We start from the raw sequence: 24,210 nt of genomic DNA, 5'->3' as shown, positions 1-24,210 counted from the left end.
CAAAAAGACCAATTAATGGACAGAATGCAGAACAATGTCATTCATTCACCTCAGTACAGAGAGCTGGGCCTATATCCATCGTTTTTTTGCTCACCATGCCATTCCAGTTTGGACCCAGCCATATGCAAATCAGTCTTGACCCTGTGCCTCATGGGAACAGTCCAGCCCGAACTGCCAGGCCGGGTCCTCCCTGGACTGGAAACAAGCATCCTAGGACCGGTTTCGGGCTTTAAGCCCTCATCAGCCAGGATAGCTTGACTCCAGTGGCATGGAGAGCACGGGACATACGTCTGGGCATACCCGTCCCACTCAGGGTGAAAGAAAAAAAAAAAACACTTGAAGGACAGAATGCAGAACAATGTCATACATTCACCCTAGTACAGAGACCTTGGCATAAATCCATTGTGTTTTGCTCACCATGCCATTCCAGTTTGGACCCAGCCATATGCGAATCAGTCTTGACCCTGCGTCACATGATCTGACTTTTCTAGCCACATAATTTAGTTGACTTTACCAGATAATTTTGTTATCCATGGTCGCCAAATTCCCTGTGGTCCTGCTTATGCCTTAGCATCAAGGGCATATATAGAAACTGTGTAGCAATTTGTAGTAGTGCTGTAACACAGCCTGAGTAACTAGCCTCACTGTAGAACTGGTCCGTTTGTATAGGCTTCGACTTCACTAAACCTTCGAGCAATTCTGAAAAGCTGCTGATGTGGTTCACCTTACCCGTTATCTGAAACTGTGGTATTTATTCAACTAATAGACAGCTGTCGCAGGAAACACCATATCTTTAGAACAGAAATGTCAAACTTTTTTTCCAAAGGTTCTTGACGTTTCAAATCTTTAATAAAAAAAAAATGCCCTCATTTATACTTTCCATGCCTGGCAATACAAGAGCCGAAAGAATTTGATCCAAATGAAATTCATTTAGACTGACACACAAAATAGGTGCGATATCAAACTTGATAAAGTGGAAATTCAGATCTTGGTTTGGGGGAAAAACTTTTTAAGTCTCCCACCTCTGATAAAATGCACACCTTCAAAAATGTATATTTTTGCACACCATAACGTATATATATTTTCATGGTCCTATTTTTTTTAACATGTACATACAGGCATTTGGTGTGGGAACAGAGGTTGATGACTTGGACTAATTTCATTTGTATGCTGATCCAACGCTTGATAGAGAAGCTACGGATGAGGGGTTGTCTATGCGTTACCTACATACGGGTACTCAGGTCAGTCCTTATCATTAGCCTATTGGGCTTCCAGTCTTAGCTCCTTTCTTTCTTTCAGCCCAAATTCCTTGAACACAGAGTTTAACTACCCTTATAGGGGTGGAATGATGCACAAAATTATTTCTATTGTGCACAGGACTATGTGTGGCTATATGTCCACTTATATGTGTACTATAAGAAATTCCTATTTGGTCTGGACTTTGAGCAGCTCTTTTTATCCTTATTTAGTGCCATACGTTCACTCTCTATCGCAGCAATACTTTTGTATAGATATTTCATTTGGTTATAGGGGCTTGATCAACTCTTAATGAAGTCCCTTTTACTACACAGAATTCTTGTACATATTGATCTCCAGGACTCCACACTCCGGGGTGTGGACATTCTTTGCCTATCCTAATTAGGTAAGACCATGGATTGTGTCCACCTTGCATATAGAGTTCTTGCATGCCCATTAATTAATTAGCTGAACCTCCTTCGTCTTGTGCCTGTAGTTAATGGCTCACCAGACTTATTATTTCTGGGATCTTCTTATCATATTTGCCTATGGTATCTTGTATTGGTGCTTTTGTTGTATGTTGATCACATTCTGGTGGATTTGGTGCTGGTGCTATCCTGTGTGCTTGTCCATAGTGGGAAGTTTCCGTGTCTGAGGAAAACTTCATGTGCTGCTATTTTTATTAGTATATAGTTATTTAATATGTTAATAGACTGTTAATTATGTCTAATTGTTCACAGCCTTGAAAAAGTCCTTCGGAATAAACACAGGTCGGCTGCCATGGCTTTCGTTTGTATATGAACTATTGAGATGAATAAAGAAAAAGAAAGATCCAAATGGACTACTTGTGATTACTGTATGGATGAACATCCATTTTACAATTTTGGACTTATAATTTAGTGTGCCTCGGCAATTGTGTAATTCAAAAATAATACGTACATTTGTACTTCTACAGCTTAAGAACTTCAAGTCCACGTTCAGCAACTCAGTGCTGCATCTGGCACTATCATACATGATACATGACTGGAGAACTGTAAATCGTACATGGTGTCGGCAATGCAATTCTTAGAGTGTAGGTTTTGCTCGTTTTTTTATTCTAAAGATAATTCCAGCCACATGTGAATCTTAGATCAACACAATATAAACTCATTTTGATTTGTACTTGTGTCCGCTGTCTATTTATAAACCGCGTAGCTTCCTCAGATATGCCCCTAATACTGACCTCGCCCTTAATTGTGTCATGTAAGGAGAACTGTAATCACTCCACAAAACCTGCCTCTTTGCCAGCTAGTCACCCTAAAACTGCGTCATTCTCATCTAAGGCTACCATGTGGCTGTTTTTCCCCCGAACATGACCAGTATTTTAATATCCTGGCCCATACAAAAAGCAGGAACATCATCCATAGGAAGTATTTTTTTCTCGTATCAGCAAATACCTAAAATAGCAAATATAAAAAGAAAGGAATTTAAAATGTGCTCTGGAAAGGAATTTAAAATGTGCTCTAGAACTGTCTTAATGATCCATGGCTGATGGTTAACATTAAAATGAATAATACGGACGGTTTTATATTCAGGTCTACTTAAGCATTTTGTCGGTCGTTTATGAAATATTAAAAAATGACCAAATGGCAGGCATTTGTCTCCGGGAAATGTGGCAACCCTATATATAATCCCAGATATACAGGCTGTGTTGCTCCGAGTCATTACTGTAGATGTACATCGTGAGCCCATCTTACCCCAGACTTCGGGCTCCAACCGCTCCATGTTTTCGCTCACCGCGCGCACACACGAGGATACGAGGGTGCATGATCCCTCTGCCTCCTGCGCCTCTAGCTCCATGTTGCCCCGAGTTTCTGGAAACCCCGGTCAGCCTACTACCCATCGCACACACCCTGAGTACCGCGCAAGAACCGCACACGGAGCTGGTTCCGCGTCAAATCGCTGCTGGGGGACGCCATCTTAGAATGGTCACGTGAGCGCGCTTCTTAGTCAGCTGAAAAGAGAAAGTTTTAGCAAGTTAGCAGTACCAGGAATCTATACAGACAGCATCCAGTGCCCGGCAACGCAAAGATTGAAACAAAAGAAAGACATGACATGCCAATTACATCACGTGATATGCATACTGACACAGACAAAGGACAAGTGGTTACTTTTCTGACGAGGTTATAGTCAATGCCCATTTCGGATAATTATATAATTCTGCGTTATCACAATTCAAACATCGGGCTATCTTTAAAACATCTTAGAATGACAGATGTTTATGTTTCGATGTTCAGTCATTTAAATTAGCAATACAGTTTGTGTGCTATATATTATACAAGCAAATGCCAGATGTACATTTTCTCAGTTTTTCGTTGAGTTTCAACAAGCCGTTTAATTTCAATAAGGCTAATACGTTTTTTTTTTTTTGCGTTCACAATTCTAAACTGATCAGGGTTTTTCACCTGCTACCCTTGTGAGATGGCGACTTTATTCGCAACTCTTTCTAGCGTCACCTGGGTACCATAAAACGGTATTGCTACAGGCCAGAAGCCGTTTTCTGTATCCTAGCGTCTGTCTGTCTAGAGATTTAGTGGCCTTGTAAATACTTCTTCCGCTAACGTTCCTGGGTCACAGTGGCGTGTTTCCGGCCTATGACCCAGACGTCCTTCTGTGTTACCGGTTGGTGATAGTGGCTGCTGCGGATAAAACATGGGTCTAGGAGAAGAGAAAGTCTACTCGACCCACGAAGGGGAACCCGAAGAGGTAACAGGATCTCCGTGTTGACTGGGCTTAAGGTTTCACAATGGGGTCGGGGAAAGGTAGTTAGTGCTGAGAACCAAGCCATAGCTGAAGGGCGCCTTCTGGAAGTGTTACTCTTTGACATTTTGAGGTGCAGACGTCTCACACCTATGAGGACAGCTTAACTTATTGAGGACTAGTGTAAAGGATTTCTTAAAAAAGCATCATGATATGGGCAATCAGGTGTTTGGCGTGATATACGGATAGCACTGACTTTATGCAAATAAGCAGGTCCCGCGATAAATATACCCAACCCCTTCAGCAAATGCCACGAACTGTAATTCAAACACTATATTCTAACATAGAGAGTCTGCACCCAACACGCAGCTTATGCATCCACACCCATTACACATGGTTTTATGGAAGTCACGCTAAGCATTCTGGGAATGTTAGTTTATAATGTAAAAAATGTTCTTAGTGGCTGCTGTTTATTTAGCAGTAAAGAGAGAGAAAGCATAATCCTCACCTCCGTGTTCTTAATAGAATTGAAAATTCTTGGCGCTAATGCTAGCACATTTTTTATTCAAACACTATATTCTAACATAGAGAATTTGCACCCAACACACAGCTTATGCATCCACACCCGTTACGCAACAAATACCTCCCTCCTTACTCGCTTAAAGGGACGATGAATGAAGCGATCTCACCACTTATGAAATCATAACCTCAACCACCCAAAACATTTCACATTCCAACAAATAAGTACCACCATCTCCACCGCATCAAAGTCACTATTAAAATTACCATACACCCCATATGTTCTGTACTTCTTCAAATAACTTTTAATCTGAGACGATCTAATGTTCCTAGCGTAGACTATTGCTTATCCATGAATCATCAAGGTGAAGTAAAACACGATGGGTGGATTGAATTGCTTGAAATTACGATAGGCTGCTATCCAGTGCATAGTTTTTGATACAGGTGAGTGAGCCAGCAATTTAACTGGGAGAGCCCCCCCCCCCCCCCCCCCCCCCCTTGAACATTTTTGGCATAGAACTCCTTCAACAAACCATATGTAAAAAAACATAACGCCACTTAAAAAATAAAAAAATAAACTTTTATTTCTTTATCATGCGGATGCTTTTCACCGTAGCATGTTAGATTAAACTGCTGCATTGAGTGGCGTTTTTAGACAGGATCGTCTTGAAACATTAACATTTAATTACGCTTCCGTCACCGACCGTGCCATTATTGAACCAAAAAGCAAGTCCGTAGACCCATGCCTAGGTTAATAGGGTGCACCTTGAGTCCTATGTCACAGTGAGCCTAAGACCCATGTTGCAGTATGAAGCGTTTTTCTCTCCACACAGTTTATTTCCCCTAACTGGACTGTGCTGACCTACGATTAGGAGACACCAGTCAAAAAATGTGCATCTCTTACCACAGCAGTACTGATTCTCCTACCGATCTTGCTCTGCAGAAAGGAGAGGTGGAAACTAGGATACTAAAATTCCACAATAGTTGGCCAATGATACACCAGTTTTTCCTGCTGCTGCTGCCCTGCCCTGCCCCCTGACCCAGCCGTTTCCTCCTCCCATATGGCGACCGCTGCAGGGAGCGCACGTGAGACCTTGACCTCAGGGCCAAGCCCAGCACACTCCGCCTCATCGCCGCCAGGACTGAGTCCATCCCCGTGCAGGGTTCTATCCGGGTATCCAGGGTATGAGAAAGTGGCTCTGTATATACTGTTCCTTAATAGGTACAGGGTGTATATACTGTTCCTTAATAGGTACAGGGTGTACAGGGTCCACAGTCCCCCAGGGTTGACAGAGGTTAAAGTTAGATATAACCTTACTCTCTAAAGTGGTAGCTTGGTCGAGCAGTAAGGCAGTATCAGAGGACAGTGTAAAGCATTTGTTGTACACACTCAGTCAGAAAATGGTCTCACACACTCAATAACTGAACTCTAGGCCAATGGTTTGTATATAAAAAAAATATATGCTTATTTTATTTTAGAACCAACAATTGGATTTAAAATCTACTTCCTCAGAATGAGATGCTTTATATAAATACTTTTGCAATATGCAATTGACTTTTGTAAACAGTTACAAGTGGTTGCAATAGGCAGCTCTATTTTAAACACAACAATGCATTGAGCTCAATGGAAATTTCAAGTTATTTGCAACAGATTACTTTTAGGATTACTTTTGGAATTCCAGGACTGGGTCCTAGATTCAGTCCTGGGTCAGTACTTAGAATCAAGTGATGAAAGTAGACTTAATTACTGTAGTGACTTTTAAACAATATTTAGCTATTTTAAAAGTTGACACTTTGAAAATATCTCAAAGAAAATAGTTAATGATTCTCAGTCTCAAAAAAAAACTTTATTCGATTCAGAACAAAGGAATCATAAAAGTCAAACAATTTCATTTACAAACATTATTTCAAAATCATTTTTTAAAAAGGCATTCTTACAATTATAACACTAAACTGTTAAAATTCATTAGCTAAAATAATCACAAATAAAACCCCATAGCTGTTACTTCCAATCAAATTAAATGATTTCATTGGTTCTTCATGCCAGGGCATACATTAAAGTGCCGGTCAAAACAAATAGAGAATCAGAAAATCACGATGCAATGATATACAATATAGATAATCAAGGGTCAACTTCATGGTGCCCGATTTAGCCGTAACGTTTCCTGATCAAAAGTGACATCCGTATAAAATTTAGCATTGCACAGCAAACACCAGGTGAAGATGGGGATAGTAAATGATCATAGCCCTCTTCATAATGGCATGGTTGCTTTCCTTAAGGATCGGCTTAATGATTCCCTATGGAAGAAAATTCAAGTTGCAGGTACAGTATGTTCTTGTTACTTTTGTAATCCAGTACTGGGTGCCTAGACTGAGTACTGGGACCTTTATCCAAAACAGGTAAGTAATTACGTTTTCAGATAGTATACGATTTTTAAAGATTGCAGAAATTGACACTTAAAAGAAATTTCACAGAAAAACAGTCAATGGTTTCCTATGGAAGAAAATTGGGTTACGGGTAAGTACAGTTGGAAGTATTTTTCAGAGTCCGTGCTGGGCGCCAAGATCCAGCACTGGGAGCTCACCTAAGAGCAGGTGAGTAATTTCGTTTTCGTTACTCGGCTGATTTTTGGTGAATATTTTAAGATTTGAAAAGTCCACACTTAGAAGAAATTTCAGGAAAAAGCCAGTCAATGTTGCCTTATGAGGAAAATAGTTATCGGTTTAAGGGTAAGTACTCGACTGGCAGAGTTGAGGTTCTGGGCATAGACTCAGGGGTCCCCCAGGGTCGGGTAGGTACAGTTGGTTCACCCTCAGCGACTCTAGGGCGGCCGGGTGCAGAGAGAGTTAGGCCCCTATGTTATCCTATGAGGGATAGGGGGGCCTTCGTTGGTGGCTGCTGACTGGCAAGCCACGCGGCTGTGGGAGCTGGGCTCCTGGTCACTTACTCAGGGCAAGTGGGGAAGTAGGTAGGTGTAGAGGTTGCACTGCCAGGGCCACTCGGGCGGCTGGGTGCAGGGTGCTTTTGCTCAATTGATTTCAATGGGAAATCTCCGGTTTAGAAAGACTGCAAGCTCGGGGACGAGGATTCTTCAGGTGCCACCACCACTTCGAGAGGTAAGTTGGGTAGTTGGAGGATAGGTAGGTACCCCGGGATTGGGCTCAGGGGGCCGCGTGCAGGGGTGCCTTTTGGTGTTGTGAAATCTTACCCTCTGTTGATCGCGGTAGGGGGGCACCTTGTTCTGAGGCTGCAGGCTTCTTCAGGAGTGTCGAGGGAGGTCCTTGGGTGTCAGACTCTGGGTCACAGTCACAGTGGGGTCGTCCTCTTGGTCTTTTTTCACTCCGGCACTGGCCAGGCTTGGCTGGTGCAGAGTGTGCTGGGTTCGGGGTTCCGGGCTGCTGCCAGGGATTAGAGGTAGGTTTTGAGTAGAGCCTCTACTCATGGGAGTCCCAGGGGCTTAGAGCCAGAAGGTAGCCAGGTCCTCCGGGGTTTGTGAGGTTGCTGGCCACAAGAGATGCCGGGTTGGAGCAGGTTTGAGGGTCGACAGGCTGGTAGGGCTGGGGCCAAAGCAGTTGGTGTCTTCCCCTTTTTAGCAGCTGCAGGGCAGGTCTTCTTTCTTCTTGCTCTTCTTTGTATTTTGGAATCTGGGGAAGGAAGGTTCAGGGTGCCCCTAAATACTAGAATTAGGGACGTTACAGGTAGGTGAAGGGCAGGGACCAATGGGTCCCTGTCCTGGAGTGGGTACACCCCCTATCCTGCCTCTCTCCTGTGGGAGGGGGGCAGTAGCCTAGTCCTGATAGGGTAGGGCTTACCATCTTCAAGATGGCGAGATCCCGAAGATGTGCTTCCCCTCGCCTCCCCAACCTGAGGGGTGGGGTTGGCAGGCTGGCACATCCCCTGTCCTTATTTGGGGTTTCCGGCCAAAGCTTCCTGCCAGAGAGGTGGGGTTGCAGTGGCCTGGGGAAGCTCACAGAGGCGGCATGCCTTTGAAGCTTCCCCCTGCCCATCCTGTGGGAGGAGATTTAGCACCTCACCCAGGATGTGCATTGTTGCAGGCCCAGGAGAGCAGGGGCTCTCCCACCCAGGGGTCCAGCAACATGTCTGCTGTGTGGCAGCCTCAGAGCAGACGTGGATTGTAGGTTAGGTTTAAGGGGGCATCTCTAAGATGCCCTCTGGGGTGCTTGGTACATTAAACCCACACTGATGCCAGTGTGGGATTTAATGTGCTAAGAAGTTTGATACCAAACTTCTCAGTCTTCAGTGTTGCCATTATGGTGTTGTGGAGTTCGTGTTTGATGAGCTCTCAGCACCATGTACTCTTAAATGGCAGCACTGCACTTAGTGCTCAGGAATGGCCCTGGGTACTGTAGGGGCACAGGGCTCCTGCTCCTGTGTCCACACCATTGGCATAAGGCACCCAGCTAGAGGGGTGGCTGATGTATGCCATGGCAGTGTAGGTGATTGGCATGGCACACAGGGATGTGTGCCATGTCGACTTTGTTTTGTCTTGCACCCAGACACCCAGCCTGCAAAGGCAGTGTGTGTGTGTGTAAGGGTACAGGGCCCCTAAGGGTGGCACTGGTCACAAGGCCCTGGGTACCTAGGGTACCATTTACCAGGGGCTGACATGTGGCCAGGGTTTGCCAATTTGGGTTTTGTTTGTTTTAGGGAAGGAACATAGGCCCTGGGCACCTGATTGGCAGGAGTCCAGGGCACACTCAGTCAAAGTACATTCAGCAATTCAGTAAAAAGTGGGGGCATACCATGCAAGAAAGATGGCACTTTCTCACACAGGGTCCACCGGCTGCCTCCTGGTAACCCCCATTGCTTCCCCATCTGTTGGTGTTGTATTTTTTGACACATTTTGTACTGTTAGCTTTGTATTGTTAGCTTGCTGCGTTACGTTTTTCCCCTCATTCTGTTGCCTTATTGTTTGCTTTGTCTGCCAGTGTTGCCAGATTTTTAGACCCGTCCAAAGCCGCTCAAATATAAGCCCAAATAAGCCCAATCAGACCAGTTTCAGCCCAAAAAACAGCCCAAATTAGCAAGTCTCAAATTATGCACAAATTGTCATCAGAAACAATTTTAAGGACAAATATACATTCTATTCAATATACAGATGGTGGGAGGGAGTTAACTGGGCACCTGCCTTAATGCTACTCATTTTTAAGACCAGTCCTTACTGTGACTTTGTCATATGAAATCGGCACCGCTCAGAATACAATAGTAGAAAACAAAGAATAAGCAATGCAGAAATAGTGTTCTGTGCCATTTACTGCTCCCTCTAATAACACATAAAAAAATTGGGTGCTCTGTGAACATAGCAATTGGCAGCATATGAGCGAATAACACAAATATTCCTGAGAAAGACTGGATTAATCATGTTAAAACATCGTATGGTAATGACAGACTAGGAGCAAACAATCCGGGCCACAGAGAAATCATGAACGAGGAGCCTGTTATGACTTTTAATGACAACTAAGTCTGTAAGGTCATTAAGCAATAGAAACAAGATGCTGCCCCTGGTCCTGTTTGCCCACAGCCATCAAGGAAGACGTAACATATGGGCAGAAGTTTTGACTTCATTATAAAATCATTGCCTTCTCTCAAATGATATACCTGAATTTTGGTGAGGTACTGTATTACATCCAATAATAAAGCTCAGTCATTCAGGAACTCCAGTGAACTACAGGCTAATCATCATGATGGACACAGAAGCAAAAATGTTTGCATCTCTTTTATTGAATTACTTACACAGGCATGGGCGGAACAGCTAAATCTCATCCCAATGAACCAACTCCGTTAAGGGTTTTAGTGTGTAGGAAGTAATGGCGCTCAGCAAATATGCGTGTAGGGAGTTTAGGGTGAACAGGTAGGTATGGTGCATACAGGAAGGGGAGACCCTATGTAACCCCTCAATGTGTGCAGGGAAACCCTACAGCAAAATCTTACAACGTAATCCTGTGCACACCTACGAAATAAAATGCATAGATGCAACGTTAAACACAAGTAATATGTCCAGAGTGCTTCAGTGATACCGGGTATTCTTTATTCTTAAGAGAAACGCAACCAGCCGACACGTTTTTCGTTGGGGAAAAAGTGATCCCACAACTCTTCAGGGCTGGGAATGATACAAACATATGATGTAAGCGCATAGCATAGGGTGACTATTGAAAATGAAAGCATATCATCTCAATAATCCAAGTGGGGGTCACCTCAACACTTGTGGAAACCCAACGGAACAAAACCCATATAAAGGTGTACATGGTTGACAATACATCATAGTGTGTAATCATCGACGCATGAAAAAAATAACAACTATTCGAGTGAACGGAGTGTAAACGTTAAGAAAGAATGTCAGGACATAATGGTAAGTAAAACACGATTAAACAGTGGTATGGTGCAAGTGAAACAGTGAAGATTACAAAGGAACCAGTGACGGATACTGTGACGCGCTGACGGAGGGGTAACCTGCTTGAAAGTCGTGTAAACCCCGGGAAAGGCAGAAATAGGAGATAAGAGAGGCAAGGGATCGATATAGATGTGTTAGAATAACCCAAGTCCGAAACAAGGTACCTGAGGAGAGTTGCTTGAGCGAGGTGTATTCTAAAAAATTAATTCAGCCTATTTTTCCTGACCTATTTCTCTGATCTACAAGTGCCGATTGCCGTTTTGATATTTTCACCAGCTTGCTGGTAAGGGACTCTTTAGTGCATCATTTTCCGCCCTTCGCGGTGCTATACTCAGTTGTGGCACCTCCCTTTACTTTTCCTCTCTTTCTCTTCGGATATTATCACACTATCTATACTTCGTGCAGGTACTTTATCCTTTTGTGTCCTTTATCTCCTTTACGCTTGCTCCATGCATTATTATAGTCTCCATTGTAACAGCTCTTCCTTTTCCATTGTAGACTTTCTTTGCTGCCATATTAGCCTTCATTGCAACTTCTGTACCCAGCGGGGTTGGAATTATCACCGGGGGACCCCCACATTGGCTAATTTGGCTTGAAGACTCCACAACAATGCTAGGTGGTGACCTCTGGGGTGTGCGTGCGGGCTTGCAGCGTGCATGTGCATAAGAGTGAGTGTGCACCGTGACGTAACAAGTTAGCAAGCAACAGACTATCTGCACAGCATCACGTGCGCCGTCAATGGTGATTGATGGATGCCATTGCCTCTGGCTGCTGCTGCTCTAGGGGGTGGGCGGGGTCATCATGTGTGCACAGGCAGGCCCAGGATCGGACCTCCAATGAGTACCCACTCCTAGCGCTGCGCTCTGATTTGCCACTGACGGAGTGACTGGCATCACTCCACTTGTGGTGGGCGCCCGCCCAGGCCAGTAAATTGCGCACAAACACTCCATTCTAGCCCAAAAAGTATCTCCCCCCCCCCCCCCCCCACCCCCCTGCCAGGCATGGGTTTTTCCCGCACAACTGGGGAAAAAAGTCACCCAATTGTGCGCGAAATAGCCCAATCTGGCAACCTTGTTGTCTGCCTGTTTTTCCTGCCGCTGCCGCTCCCGCCCCGCCCCCTCCCCTTCATATGGCGACCGCTGCGGGGGAGCACGTGTGAGACCTTGACCTCAGGGCCAAGGCCAGCACTCTCCCTAGCAGCTCTGCCTCACCGCGGCCAGGACTAACTCCTTCCCCGTGCAGGGTTCTATCCAGCTACCCGGCACTGCGTGCCATGGTCCACCCGGCTACCTCTACCTCCTGGTAACCCCCCCCATTGCTTCCCCATCTGTTGGTGTTGTATTTTGTGACGCATTTTGTACTGTTAGCTTTGTATTGTTAGCTTGCTGCATTACGTTTTTCCCCTCATTCTGTTGAATTGTTTGCTTTGTCCGCCCATTTTTCCCGCCGCTGCTGCTGCCCCTGCGGCCCCGGCCAAAGGCATGCCCGTCTGCGCCCAGACCGCGCCTTCATGTCCATGCAGGCAGATCAACAGTACCGGTCAACCCAGAAGCACACAATGCAGTCTCCCTCCCACTCAGCATCTCTCAGCCACAAGTCATACCATGTCACTTTATCCTGGCTACCCAACTTTATACTTCACAAAGAGGCCAAGTAAATGGCAGATCGCCAATAACATAACATTTACTGCAAAAATTAACCATAACTCTACATTAACTAGTGCTAAGGCAATACCACATCAATGTCTAATTTCTCCCATGGTCTTTTAGTATGTTTCACGACTCTGTATGTCATACCACGGATCTTCCTGTGTTTTTCACTGTCTCAGCAAGATGCTTCCTAAAGTAATGTGTAGTCCTTCTTTTAATGATTGGCCACTAGTATTCTTCTGTGTCTTCTTTTGTGTCTGTCATACCAAAATGTCTACGACTGGCGTTTAAAAAAAAAAAAAATCCTTCTCCTCATAAATTCTGGTGAAACCATATTGTCATCACACAAAAACAATTCCTCACAAATGCTCAAATCGTTCATATCTTGACAATAGAACTTTTTCTGTATAAACCCACTTTTCAGATCGTCCGACATTTATGAGCTGTATTGACCATCTCAATTAGGGCTCTGCAATTCCTGTTGCCTGGGACAAATCGTGTTCGGAAACAACAAATCTTTATCTGTTTTGGACAGACACTCACTATTTTTTCTCCATACTGAATTGTGACACAAACCTTTAGGCTTTGATTCAGAGTCCAATCTAAGTCTGTTGCAGAGGCAGAACATATTGTTTCCAAATGCACACGCTGTTTATTATCATATGCAGTTTATTTTTTAAAAGGTTTCAGTGTTGGGCGAATGTTATGGAAATAAAGGAATGTCAAAGCTCAACTTAATACATACAGTCTTAGTACATGGAGATGGTGGTATATTCATAGAGATGGCATAAAAACCATACTACAGTCAGAATCATGGCATGTTATGGGCTCTGGCATAATCAGAGTCTGGTGTTTATCAGACCTTATTTATAATGAGAACATTTCCATAGTATCTCCGCACTGTATGTGCCAAGTGTATGTACCAAGTGTGACGTGTTATTTTTCTTCATTTTTTTTATTTACTAACAGAGCAGGTAGATATCTATGCATTTCCTTCCAAGGGCAGGTAGATTTCTTTAAATACAATTCTAGATCCACATCCAATAGCTGCTATTCCTACACCTTTTGTTCAGCCAAACCACTTAACAACAAGCATTGAAAATGCAATATGTCTCGCCTTTGATTAAGTGAAAGGCATTTGCTTTGCTAATGGTATTGTATAGCAAATGGCTTTAACTTAATGAAATGCTAGACCTATTGCATTTTTAATGCTTGTTCCTATTGGTCACGGTTACAGTGTCCAGGTCCTGAACGCAGATTCTACACGATATACGGGACACACAACTTAGTTTTCAAATATAAGTCAGGAACGTGAGACGCGAACAACTAGGTCGAAAAGAGAAGCAATGAATAAAAAAAGTTTAAGCGCATCAACTTGGGGAGGCTAAGTTGCACACTGATGATCTAAAGCTGTGGCATGAAGGTCCCAAATTGATGGAAGTCCCATGCTGTTCACATCTGATAATTAGAGGGGATTCCACAGTCACAAAGAAAGTCTGGAGATGAGGTCTCCAAAGGAGTTAGGGGCAGCGCCATACATAAAAAAAAAAAAAAACCCAAAAACACCGTGCCAGCCTGGCTCAAGTGCTCCTCCCGAGCAGCCCTGCCTGCCGATCACATAATCTCCCTGTGCCTGAATATGCCCTTGTGTAACGTAACCGGAGCTTATCTTAAGCGCTCCAAAACCTTCAGGTAGAGTTCGCGCTATAGAAATCTGCATAAAAGACAAGAGCTCGCCATCTGTTTTCACTCAGCCCCGTGTTTACGGGGCTGAGTGAAAACATATGGTTCCCACAAAGATAAGAAATACCTTCACGACAGAAGGAAAGCAGACGAGCCAGTCTGGGTGGGACAGACAAAAAAGCCAAAGGGAGGCAACCCAGAAAGCTAATTTCCAATGGCAGGCTACCGTTTAGCATAAACGGTGACGCCAGCCAATGGAAATGAGGGGCGGGGCTTCAAGCCCTTTTCTTAAAGTCCTCAACCATAAATCTCGCCTAGCGAGCTGCGCATGTCCACAGCAACGCTAGGCGAGACCTAAAAAAGTGGAAAAAATCGTGCTGCACTAATTTCTTCATACTCTACTTGTGCCCCTCCACCCTTCTTCAAAGGCAAACCTGGTAATCTGTAGATAATTACTAATTAATATTTTTTTACACTCTGGAAAACACTCTGCTGCCATGTCATAGGAGTGCTGATTCAAAACAACCTTCACCAAACACGAAGCCCCATATCAGCGCAATGTGTCAGCTGATGCCTATGGTTTAAGGGTGGGGGGGGTACACAATTGTATTGCCTACACAACGCTAAATTAGTTGCTGGCTAATGTACATGAATAGGCTGCCTTCAAACAGTTGTTAAAGACCTCATACATTCTTCATGATCTGAAAGCCACAACATATGATAATAACATCATGCCACCCTCCACTGTGAAGTTCTTCTAAAGACAGATCCTCCTACTACTAATAAAAGCAGTTCTTGGCCATGATAATCTTGGAAGCAACAGACCATCATACTCCCACCACTACTACAAAAAATCATTGAGAAAGCGGGCTATAGCATCAGAAATACATGACGCATTTGCCATGTGCCACCATTCTATTTATTTTATCATCACACTGTTAGGATTTTCTGTGTATAGGATTTGTACCTCAAGTCCCTCCAACACATGCTCTATGTCACTGCTAGGTGTAGGTTTCTTGATTCTGCAGGACTGTAGTTTACCCCCAGTGTGGAACTCTTTTCACCATGGGTTACAGCTGTTGGTATGACCAGGTCACGACACACAATGGATGGCGGCATATTATCTATAGTTTGTGTGGCCACAGGCCTTATTACCTTAACCCAAAAGTGAGGAGACTGCCTTCCTGTCTTCCTAATTAAATGTATTTAATCTTTCATGAGGGTGACTCTTGGAAATTCCTCTTGAATGTGTATAATGCTTTGATACCAGAGGAGTGCAGTATTCCAATTTGGCGGTCACTTTTTATGTACGCAGCATCTGGTTTAAAGGGTGCCTCATATGATTAGTAGTGGACGGAAAGTGTGCTAAAAAGAAATATCAGTGCTAACTATATCTGAACTTTGAGCCTCCCTGGGGTAAGCTTGGGGTACTCCACCTTGCAACTCCCTGAAAGTGAAAACCTACAAATTAGGTTACCTGGAAATTAAGTGAAATCACACTAGTATCAGGCTCCCGTGGTTCCAGGAGCAACCGTTAGTACCCGTCAAAAGAACTGCCAGTTACCCTTGAAAGCCATTGCCTGCGAAGGACTTGCCTGATACACATGGTATTTTAACTGCAAGATCAGATCAACAAAATAATTTCCTATACACCTACTATCACTTAGATGGCAACTATCTAATTAATGGATGGATTCCTACTTAGTACTAACAGTTGCAACTCTTGCCTTGTGGTCCTGTACAACCAGTTGTCAGCCTTTGATACAACCAGCAATTTCTCTCTCTCAACCATATATTAAACGGTGTCTTCTCAGACACTGTTCTCCTTCTATCCCTCCTACCAACACTAGCTCATCTTTAACTTTTCCATGTACCCTCCTCCTTGTAAATGGGTGTCAGAATTTACATATACACTAGCTAAAGCACAAGTCTAGAACGAAAGTTCCAGACAGCCGGACACCCATCAACAGGAATGAACTGTCTATGCTTCATCGAAGCATAAGTATTATCCTTTGTCAGCACCCCCAAAAAACCCAGAAGCAAACATGGCTAGCCAACTTGACACTAGATGGGTTAATTCTGAAACATATCCTTAACAGTAATTGACAGCGATTCATCACCTCCCACAACCTCTCCTTCATAATGTAAATACCATTGAAAATCCAGACATTCTGGCAAAAGATCAAAAAAAAAAGCCCCCTCTCAGACAAATTTCATTTACGGATTTTGTACTATTGTCTTGGCCCTGGCCATTTCCCACGTGCGTGATGGCTGCACACTACTCTTTAACATCCCTGACCCCCCCCCCCCCCCCCCCCACCCCCCCCACCCCCTCCCAACTGACTTTAGAAAAAAGTAAGCACTTTTATTACTGAACGAAGAGGTGGAGAATTGGATAGATCTGCATTAGTTACATTCTCTACTCGCACATATTCAAGGCTGACTGCATCCACTATATGACATCATTGAAAAGCCCACAGCACACCTTTTTGAAAAACTAACCACAACTGCGTGCCAACAAAGTGATTCAAATCTTTTCCAGATTCAAAATCCGGAACTGCAAGAAAGAAACGACTAAGCAACCAGCAGTCTCATGTAGTGAACCAAGGAAGTGAGACATGTGTCTACCTAGCTAGCTGTCTGTAGCACTCTTGAAGCTCAGTCCTTAATAAGGATTTTCCGCTCCATGCACCTCAAAGGCCCCACAAACACCCTTTGATCCTGCATTATTTCAAACTCTTCGACTACTTTTAAAGCTCTTCACTGCTTCTTAGCTGGGTTCGTTTTCCATAAACGTGAGTATACACATGCACACCGACTTGGTGATGGAGACGGCATGCCTTGTGATCCGAAACTCTCTCTAGACATTTCTTACACACTGAAGATCTGTGCCTCTTTTTCACGTCAAGTCTCAATTTTTCGCAAAATAATACTCTTTGGTTTTAAGTTTCTTCCCTTAATGCAATCCGAGTCTCATTGCTCGGAGCTGAGCCTTACTGTTTTTGTGCGAGTTTAGCAACTGTCCAGGCTCTGTGGCCTGTCTGCTTTAATAGGATTCCCCACACTCTGTTTTGTTTAAATATTTGTTGATTCTAATCTTTTACCTCCCTGCCAGTGAGCAATTGTAGTAAGCCATTATTGTACACTACATGGTGGCATCTAAAGAGGCAAGAAGAGCATGGGGACAAGGAACAGCTGGAAGAAAAAATAGAGATATAACGTGTAGGATTCAACAGGAATAGTATAATTTTGAGCTTTATGAGCTCAGTGTTGGCTTGATATCACCAACGCAAAATGAATTTCTGTTTTTAGCTTCCTTAAATAATTGTAAAGAAATCAGACATTTTTAACCAGTAGATCTGCTTTGAATACTAGTTTGTTACGGCATAGGAAAATGTTAATTCTCAGTCATTTTTGTTCCGAATTTGTCAGAAAAGTGAAAGCTGTTGCAGATAGATGCATACAGCTATATACATCTATTTCAAGCTTCTGCAAATCTGTCCATTTCTACCTGACTTCCAGTAGATGAGGATGGTAAGGGTTATTTGTGGAATCAAAGAGTGATGTTGTGCACTTCTATATCTGGCAGAAAAAATCATCCTAGTGTTGTAATGTAACAGTGACAAATGTTTCCCAGTGACACCCTCATAAAAAGGTTTTGCAAAAGACAGCAGATGTTATGGGAATCACTTTTATATAACGCATGTTCACAAAAGGTTTTTTGGCGCTTTGACAAAGATCAGACGATCACTAATTGAATCAATAACCAACTAAATGAGGGAAAGAGAATCCATCGTTTGCATAAGGCGATGCCCCCTGTAAATGAGGGAATGCCTTCTCGAGATAGCGCTGGTGCACATGTAGCGCCAACGCTTTCAGAACGACAGAAGGCTGCACAGGCGTCTGCTGTACCTGTTGTAATACCGAAGTGTTCTGGGTGTGCACAAAGGCCACACGTCAGTTGAGTACCCAGGGCACTTCTGTAATATGGCCCCAAGCATTGTTCTCCATTGGGGCAAGCAAGACTGGACGATAAATAATAAAATAGTAAATACAATTAATAAAAGAGGAGTTTCTTTGGTCTGTTGTCATGACTTTTATGTTTTCAAGCTTTTGCCGCCAACTTTCCAACTGGCCAGGAGCGCACATAAAGATAATTGCACATATATGAACCGGAGCAAAGGCTGCCACAGTACATAATCCAGCCTACTGACAATGTACATCTTAGATTTCGGGAGATGTATGGTGTCGCTGATCTTTCAATTACTGAAATGTTTGTACAGAAATACAAAGCCATTGTGTCCAAAAAGTGGCAAAAGATATGGGGGGTATATCTGATTTAAATGACTTTCTGATGCTTAACGTTTACACAACCAGACGTTTTTTAGGTCATCAAAAGGACTGAGTAAATGCGACTGAGTTAGGGGTGATAGGCATACTTTCGATATCGTGCTGAGCGATTAACTGTGTAATCCCCAATTCTGAATGCTACATACGTCATTTAATGTAAAGTTTGTACTCGCGTTGAAATTTGTAAAACTGCACCTTTTTCCCGTACTGTGGTTCTGAGAGAAAAAGACCTAGGTTATTAGCTACCAATTGTAGGACTGTGTGTCATGTGGTATATAATTTCTTCTGCATATTTAATAGAGGTTTTTTCCATGTAATTTTTTTTTACTTTGTGCCTTTTTTTCGTGTGTGATCAAAACAATATTTTCAGTCCTGTGTTGTGACCTGTGAAACTCCTGCACACTTTATCTCTGCTAACCGATGTTAATAGGCATAAATGCCCCACTGAGAGTGTCTTTCTGTCTTAGATGTTTGGTGTTTAACATGCGACTAATAACCTCCTTTTATCACACTTGTTTTCCTCAGGAAGAAGAGGAGGAGGAAGATGAAGAAATGGTGGTAAGCCATATTTTTGTTATGAATACAGTGAGCAGTTTAATTTTTAGGTCGAGCCTCGAGTCAGAGCGCATGCGCTGCTCAGCGAGACTTGTTGTACTGGAGTATGAAATAGAAGCCTTGCCCACTCTCTGCCCATGTTTGTCATTGGCTTCTGTCTTTGTCCTTCATAAATGCAGGCTTCTGATTCAGTAATCGGCTTGTTAGTCCCTCCTTAGTACTGCCATGTCTTCATTTGTAATCTCCAATGGCCACTGGTCCTTTTACTGCGGTTGTTACACAGTGCGCGTTCTTAAGTTTGTAAGCACTATTTTCTTTATTGACTTTCTCTTATTGCAGGCACGACATGCTTTGCTTGCATTCAGCACGCCATATATTTCACCACTCCCCACAACATTTCTTTTCCCAGAACGCGCCACACAGGCTTTTCCTTGCTGAAGCAAACTGTCAGCCTCTAGCAACGTTCCTGCCCTACTCTTTCCTTGTGGAACAAGCCTTGATGCCTAGAAAAGTGTGGTCCCCTCACTGCAAACCACCGTTTACCACTATTACTTGCTTTATTACCGGTGGCTGCCTCGTTGTCGAAGCCTCCATGCCCCTCTCCAGTAACGTAACTTCTCCTCACACCAGCACTTTTCCTCAAGCAATTTTTCATTTTTATGCACAGTTGGATGCAAGCCAAGACCAAGGCTCCTACTGTCCATCAGTACCCCTTTTGGACGTTTCAAGGCTACCCCAGCATGTTCAAGCGCTTACTGAGCTGACCCCTAATCCATATGATGTAACGCGCAACCCTACCTCCAGGCGCAACCCCGGTATAAATACAATCATTGGCAAAGCCAGTAGGTCTAGTCTATGAGAGCTATTTGTTTGGGCAATGTTTTATAGCCTTGCTGGACAGCAGCACAAATTCTTTCCAGTATGGCTAAAACTAATTTTAAAAAGCACTATGATGCAGCCAGGGCAAATGCGCTTTAAAAAAAAAAAATGTATGAAACAAAAGCGCATTAGCTCTATAAATCCTAGTCAGGTCCATTGGAATCATGCAGCAGGGGAGGGCCAAATTATGTGGCAGGGTCGAGTAAATTACAGAGCAAGAAAAGGTAAATTATGCGGCAAAATGAAGCCCATTTTGTGATGGTTTTAGTTAATTATTTTGTCATTTTTGCACTTATTTACACTGTCTGGGCTTTAGTTGCAATTCAGTAGTAGTACCTGTTTAACAGCCGACTATATCGATAATCAACGGAAAGGTGGCTTTGCAAGGGCATTACGCTATGCGGCAACTCATTTAGTACCGTTTGAGCGAGGAACAAGTTTTTTTTGTTAAAATCTACAGATTATGCAGCATATGGTGGATTATGTGGCAAATTCAGCAAATCTATAATTATGCTAAATATGCCACATCCGCACAATTGCTTAATTCCAGTGGCCTTGATCACAGTTCTATTTCTTTAGTCATGCTACACATTTGCCATGCTTTTATACAGCATGGCTACAAATTATTGCCAAAGTCTACAAGGCCCATGCTATACAGCATGAACAAAAGAGAATGGCAGAGCCAATAGTCTCAAAGGCGAGACCTATTGGCTTTCCCAACCTTGTTAACATAGTTTCCCAAATCACGTGTTGTGGAACAAAAAGAATGTTGGCTCAAAGTCCATGCTTAAAATGTGAAGAAGAAAAAAATTGTGTTTTTTATGTGTTTTTGTACATGTGATGCAAAGAGGAGAAACACCTTTTAAGAGGCGTGTCTTAATTGGAGTGCACTGAACTGAAGTTATCAACTGAGAGCTTTGAGGTGAAGTCCAGTGTACTGTTTTGAACTTCTTCTCACCAGCCAAAGGCAACCAGGAAAGGGGTAGACAAGGTGCAAGTAACATGGTTGAATCTTTTTAGACCCGACTTGACTCGTACAGGAGAGCTTTGTTGTAACTGAGTGGCTAGTCTGCTAGCCGAGCTCAACGTTAGCACATTACTGAACTATTTTTTATCTTGACTAAGACGGGCATCACTCGGGGACTGGCAGTGTGTAAGGTGAAGGGCTGCCCAATCTAACTTTTGTGCGCCCAATAGTACATGCAAAGTAATTTTAATGTGGACATTAGACTGCGCAAATACATCTGCAAACTCTTGAAGATGGCTTTAATGAAAAATGTATCTTAAGTGACTGCTGAGAGAAGGCCTTGTAGGTCAACGTAATTTGAGTTCTATCAAGGAACTATGATTTGAGTTAACCACTCTGAGCACTGTGCTTGTGTCTAGTCAGCAGTCTCTTTGGCCCATATTTCTCTTGAATTCTAGGTGAAGTTTTCTCAATAAAACAAAACTTGAAATGAATTGTAGGTGAAGTTGACCCATATGGATGCTATAGTTTAAGGGTTCATAGTAAAGAAAATTAGTCTTTTTTGACCCAGGCCGTGTATTTGCCAAGAATGGTACAAAATTCAGTTACTACAGTTACCTGCTATGTTTTAACTTAGCGGTACAAAAGGGGGTGGTGATGGACGGAGCATCAGAACCAATCAAACACTCACACCCAGTCAACAGATCTGGGTTTGATCCATCACCGTTCTTTAGCCCACTCTGCCACCCCAGTTCAGACATGGCCATATGCAAATCAGTATGACCCTGTGCCTCCTGGGAACAGTCCAGCCCGAACTACCAAGCCATGCCTTCCCTAGACCGGAAACAAGCTTCCTAGGACATTTCAGCATTTCAGCCGTCTTCAGCCAGGCTTGCTCAACTTAAGATGCCTCAGTCCTGGGTAATGTTTGCTGTCCTCCGTTTTTAAAGTTTCGTTTTATGATCTACTAGGCACCAAATTCCACCGTGAAATCAGTTCTTAATATAAAAATGGTGATCACACGCAGCTCCACCTGTAACTCCGAAAAGGACATAGGCATGTGCCCTTAAGAAAATTTGGCCAAAGGTGTATTATCAACATTTTATCTTGGAGTTGGGCTTAAAACTTTGCTGTTTTCAAAGCTATTTACAAGAATGAATTATGAACTGTACGGAGGAAATGTAAATGGAGGTTAACCTAAAGGAGTTTTGCCATCATAGATAATTTTTCGTAGGTTGACTTTACTGTGCACTTCCAGTCTGTTGTCATGGGGATCTGAGGTGACAGTACATTTTTAATAATGTAAATCACTAGTAGCATGTACACTTGTGTAACAGGTTATATAATTAAACGTAGAAGTGTCCCGCCTTCCCTCATCCTTTGTGAGCTCTGATTGCTCACCATCCTCCCAAGATGAAGAGTTTCCATGGGTACACTGGCCTCCTCCTGTTCCTTCTTCCTAACTTTATTTGACTTTAGGTAGAAAAATAGCTTACTAAAATGATTGAAGGTCCCCACTAGTCATGGCCTGGGTACTAGGCTTTTAATATAAAATTAGCCTCCATAAGTCCCCTTTGCTCTCCAGCTAGATATCAAGGAGTCCATGCAATTATCATTCACAATACAGTCCTGCATTTCAAGCAGGATTGTTACACACTTGAATAACAACTCCGGAGTATATAAACCTATTTACAATACAAATGGTGAATCAAATGAAGAAAAGTACATAATACGATAAACAGAGGGGTGTGGATGTAGTGCAATATAGCAGTAAAGCAAGATAATCTACTTACGCACATCATGTGCACACCCAACAGTCTTGTAACAAATGGCACAACACACCACAACAATATAGTGGCAGCACCATTGAAAGGGTTTAAGAAAATTCACCAGTAAAGTATGTGGTTATTGCAATCACTTGCTTAATTGTTTAGTTTCTTTAGTTTATTTATTAGGCGCACAAATCGTCCCCAAGGGGTTCTCTAGGCGCCAGGCAGCAAGGGATATTGGACTGTACGATAGCAAGATTATAGGTTGAATAGCCAAGTTTTCAAAAGTTTTTTTTAAACCGAGTGAGATCAGAACAGGCACGGATGGACAAAGGCAGCTTTCATATCGGTACCCTAATATAGGTTTAGAGAACATCGTAACTCTTTCCCTACATAATCTCCCCTTCATTTCATATGAACGAGCCTTATAAGGACATAACTCCAAATACGGACAGAATACCTTATAGGGACTGAACGCCTTACAAGGACTGATGCCTTTTAAGGACTAAACCTTTCACCTAGTTCTATGACGAGGGTGGGTTCTGCCCAATCAATATTGCTAAGACGTAATCCTTGGCACATATGAATAAATTATGAGTACACTCTCCAGGGGGGGCATACTTCACCTCTCCACGCACGAAGGTTTAAACCCCAACGTCATCCTCATACTGAACAATGGGTAACATACGCACATAGACTGTATAAATACAGCACCTCTTGCGATCAGTAGGCAGGAGGGAACCGAGACTTCAAGGTCGACACACTGACCAGAGACGATGTGGCTCCGGCATGCCATCGCTCCAACTGACGGTGGTCTAACTATCCCTGACGGGGTGTCCAACACCAGTCCAGGACGAAGTCCCACACTCACTATTCAGGTATGGAGGTTCGACTAAATCCTAACTGGATTCTTGGCTCTTGGCTTAGTAGCTCTTTCGCACCTACTTACTTGCTAGGTACACTCAGGTACATCTAGACAGGCATCTTAGGAGTGTGCACTTTATTTTATTAATGCATTTTATATTCCTGTATGTGTTCATGAATATTGCAAAATGGTAGAACATTACTATTCCTTTTTATTCACTGTACTGCTGGTTCTAGATCTCTGCTACCATGTTACAGTTGTAGCAGCACATTTGTTTTACATGAGAAGAACAACGGTACAATAAATTCTTATTGTAAACACGCCCACCTGTTTCTTCTGTGTATCTCTCTGAGAGCAAAACAAGCAAGCACGAGTGACCGGGTGAAAAGTAGTATATTGTTTCCACGAGTCTGAGGTTATTGTGCTTGGAGGTTGCAAAAAGTAATCTCTCTGCTAATGGGAGATTCTAGTAGGACTACGAGCTAGCTAATGCGAAAACAGGGTAACATATTCGGCGGGGGTGTACAGAGTGAGTCTGCCACCAGACCCACAGTTTGTTATCCGCAAATGCGTTTGTCCTGCATGA

At 43.2% G+C, this 24,210-nt stretch overlaps 2 protein-coding genes across 2 annotated transcripts in view; one reads left to right on the top strand and one right to left on the bottom strand.

Annotated features, from left to right (window-relative positions):
* LRRC41 (leucine rich repeat containing 41) overlaps positions 1 to 3,224 on the bottom strand; it is a 229,010-nt gene extending 225,786 nt beyond the window's left edge. The window contains exon 1 of the mRNA XM_085602751.1: positions 2,973 to 3,224. Within this exon, the coding sequence (XP_085458877.1) occupies positions 2,973 to 3,075 (103 nt within the window). The 5' untranslated portion in view covers positions 3,076 to 3,224. The remainder of the gene's footprint in view (positions 1 to 2,972) is intronic.
* Positions 3,225 to 3,791: 567 nt separating this feature from the next.
* UQCRH (ubiquinol-cytochrome c reductase hinge protein) overlaps positions 3,792 to 24,210 on the top strand; it is a 71,786-nt gene continuing 51,367 nt past the window's right edge. Inside the window, exons 1-2 of the mRNA XM_085602750.1 lie at positions 3,792 to 3,981; positions 19,115 to 19,147. Coding sequence (XP_085458876.1) covers positions 3,928 to 3,981; positions 19,115 to 19,147 — 87 coding nt within the window. The 5' untranslated portion in view covers positions 3,792 to 3,927. The remainder of the gene's footprint in view (positions 3,982 to 19,114; positions 19,148 to 24,210) is intronic.

This window comes from Triturus cristatus, chromosome 4_2, assembly GCF_964204655.1.
Source record: "Triturus cristatus chromosome 4_2, aTriCri1.1, whole genome shotgun sequence".
In the NCBI taxonomy this organism is placed as follows: domain Eukaryota; kingdom Metazoa; phylum Chordata; class Amphibia; order Caudata; family Salamandridae; genus Triturus; species Triturus cristatus.
Note: the sequence above shows the minus strand (reverse complement) of the source record. Positions and strands in the feature narration are given on the sequence as shown.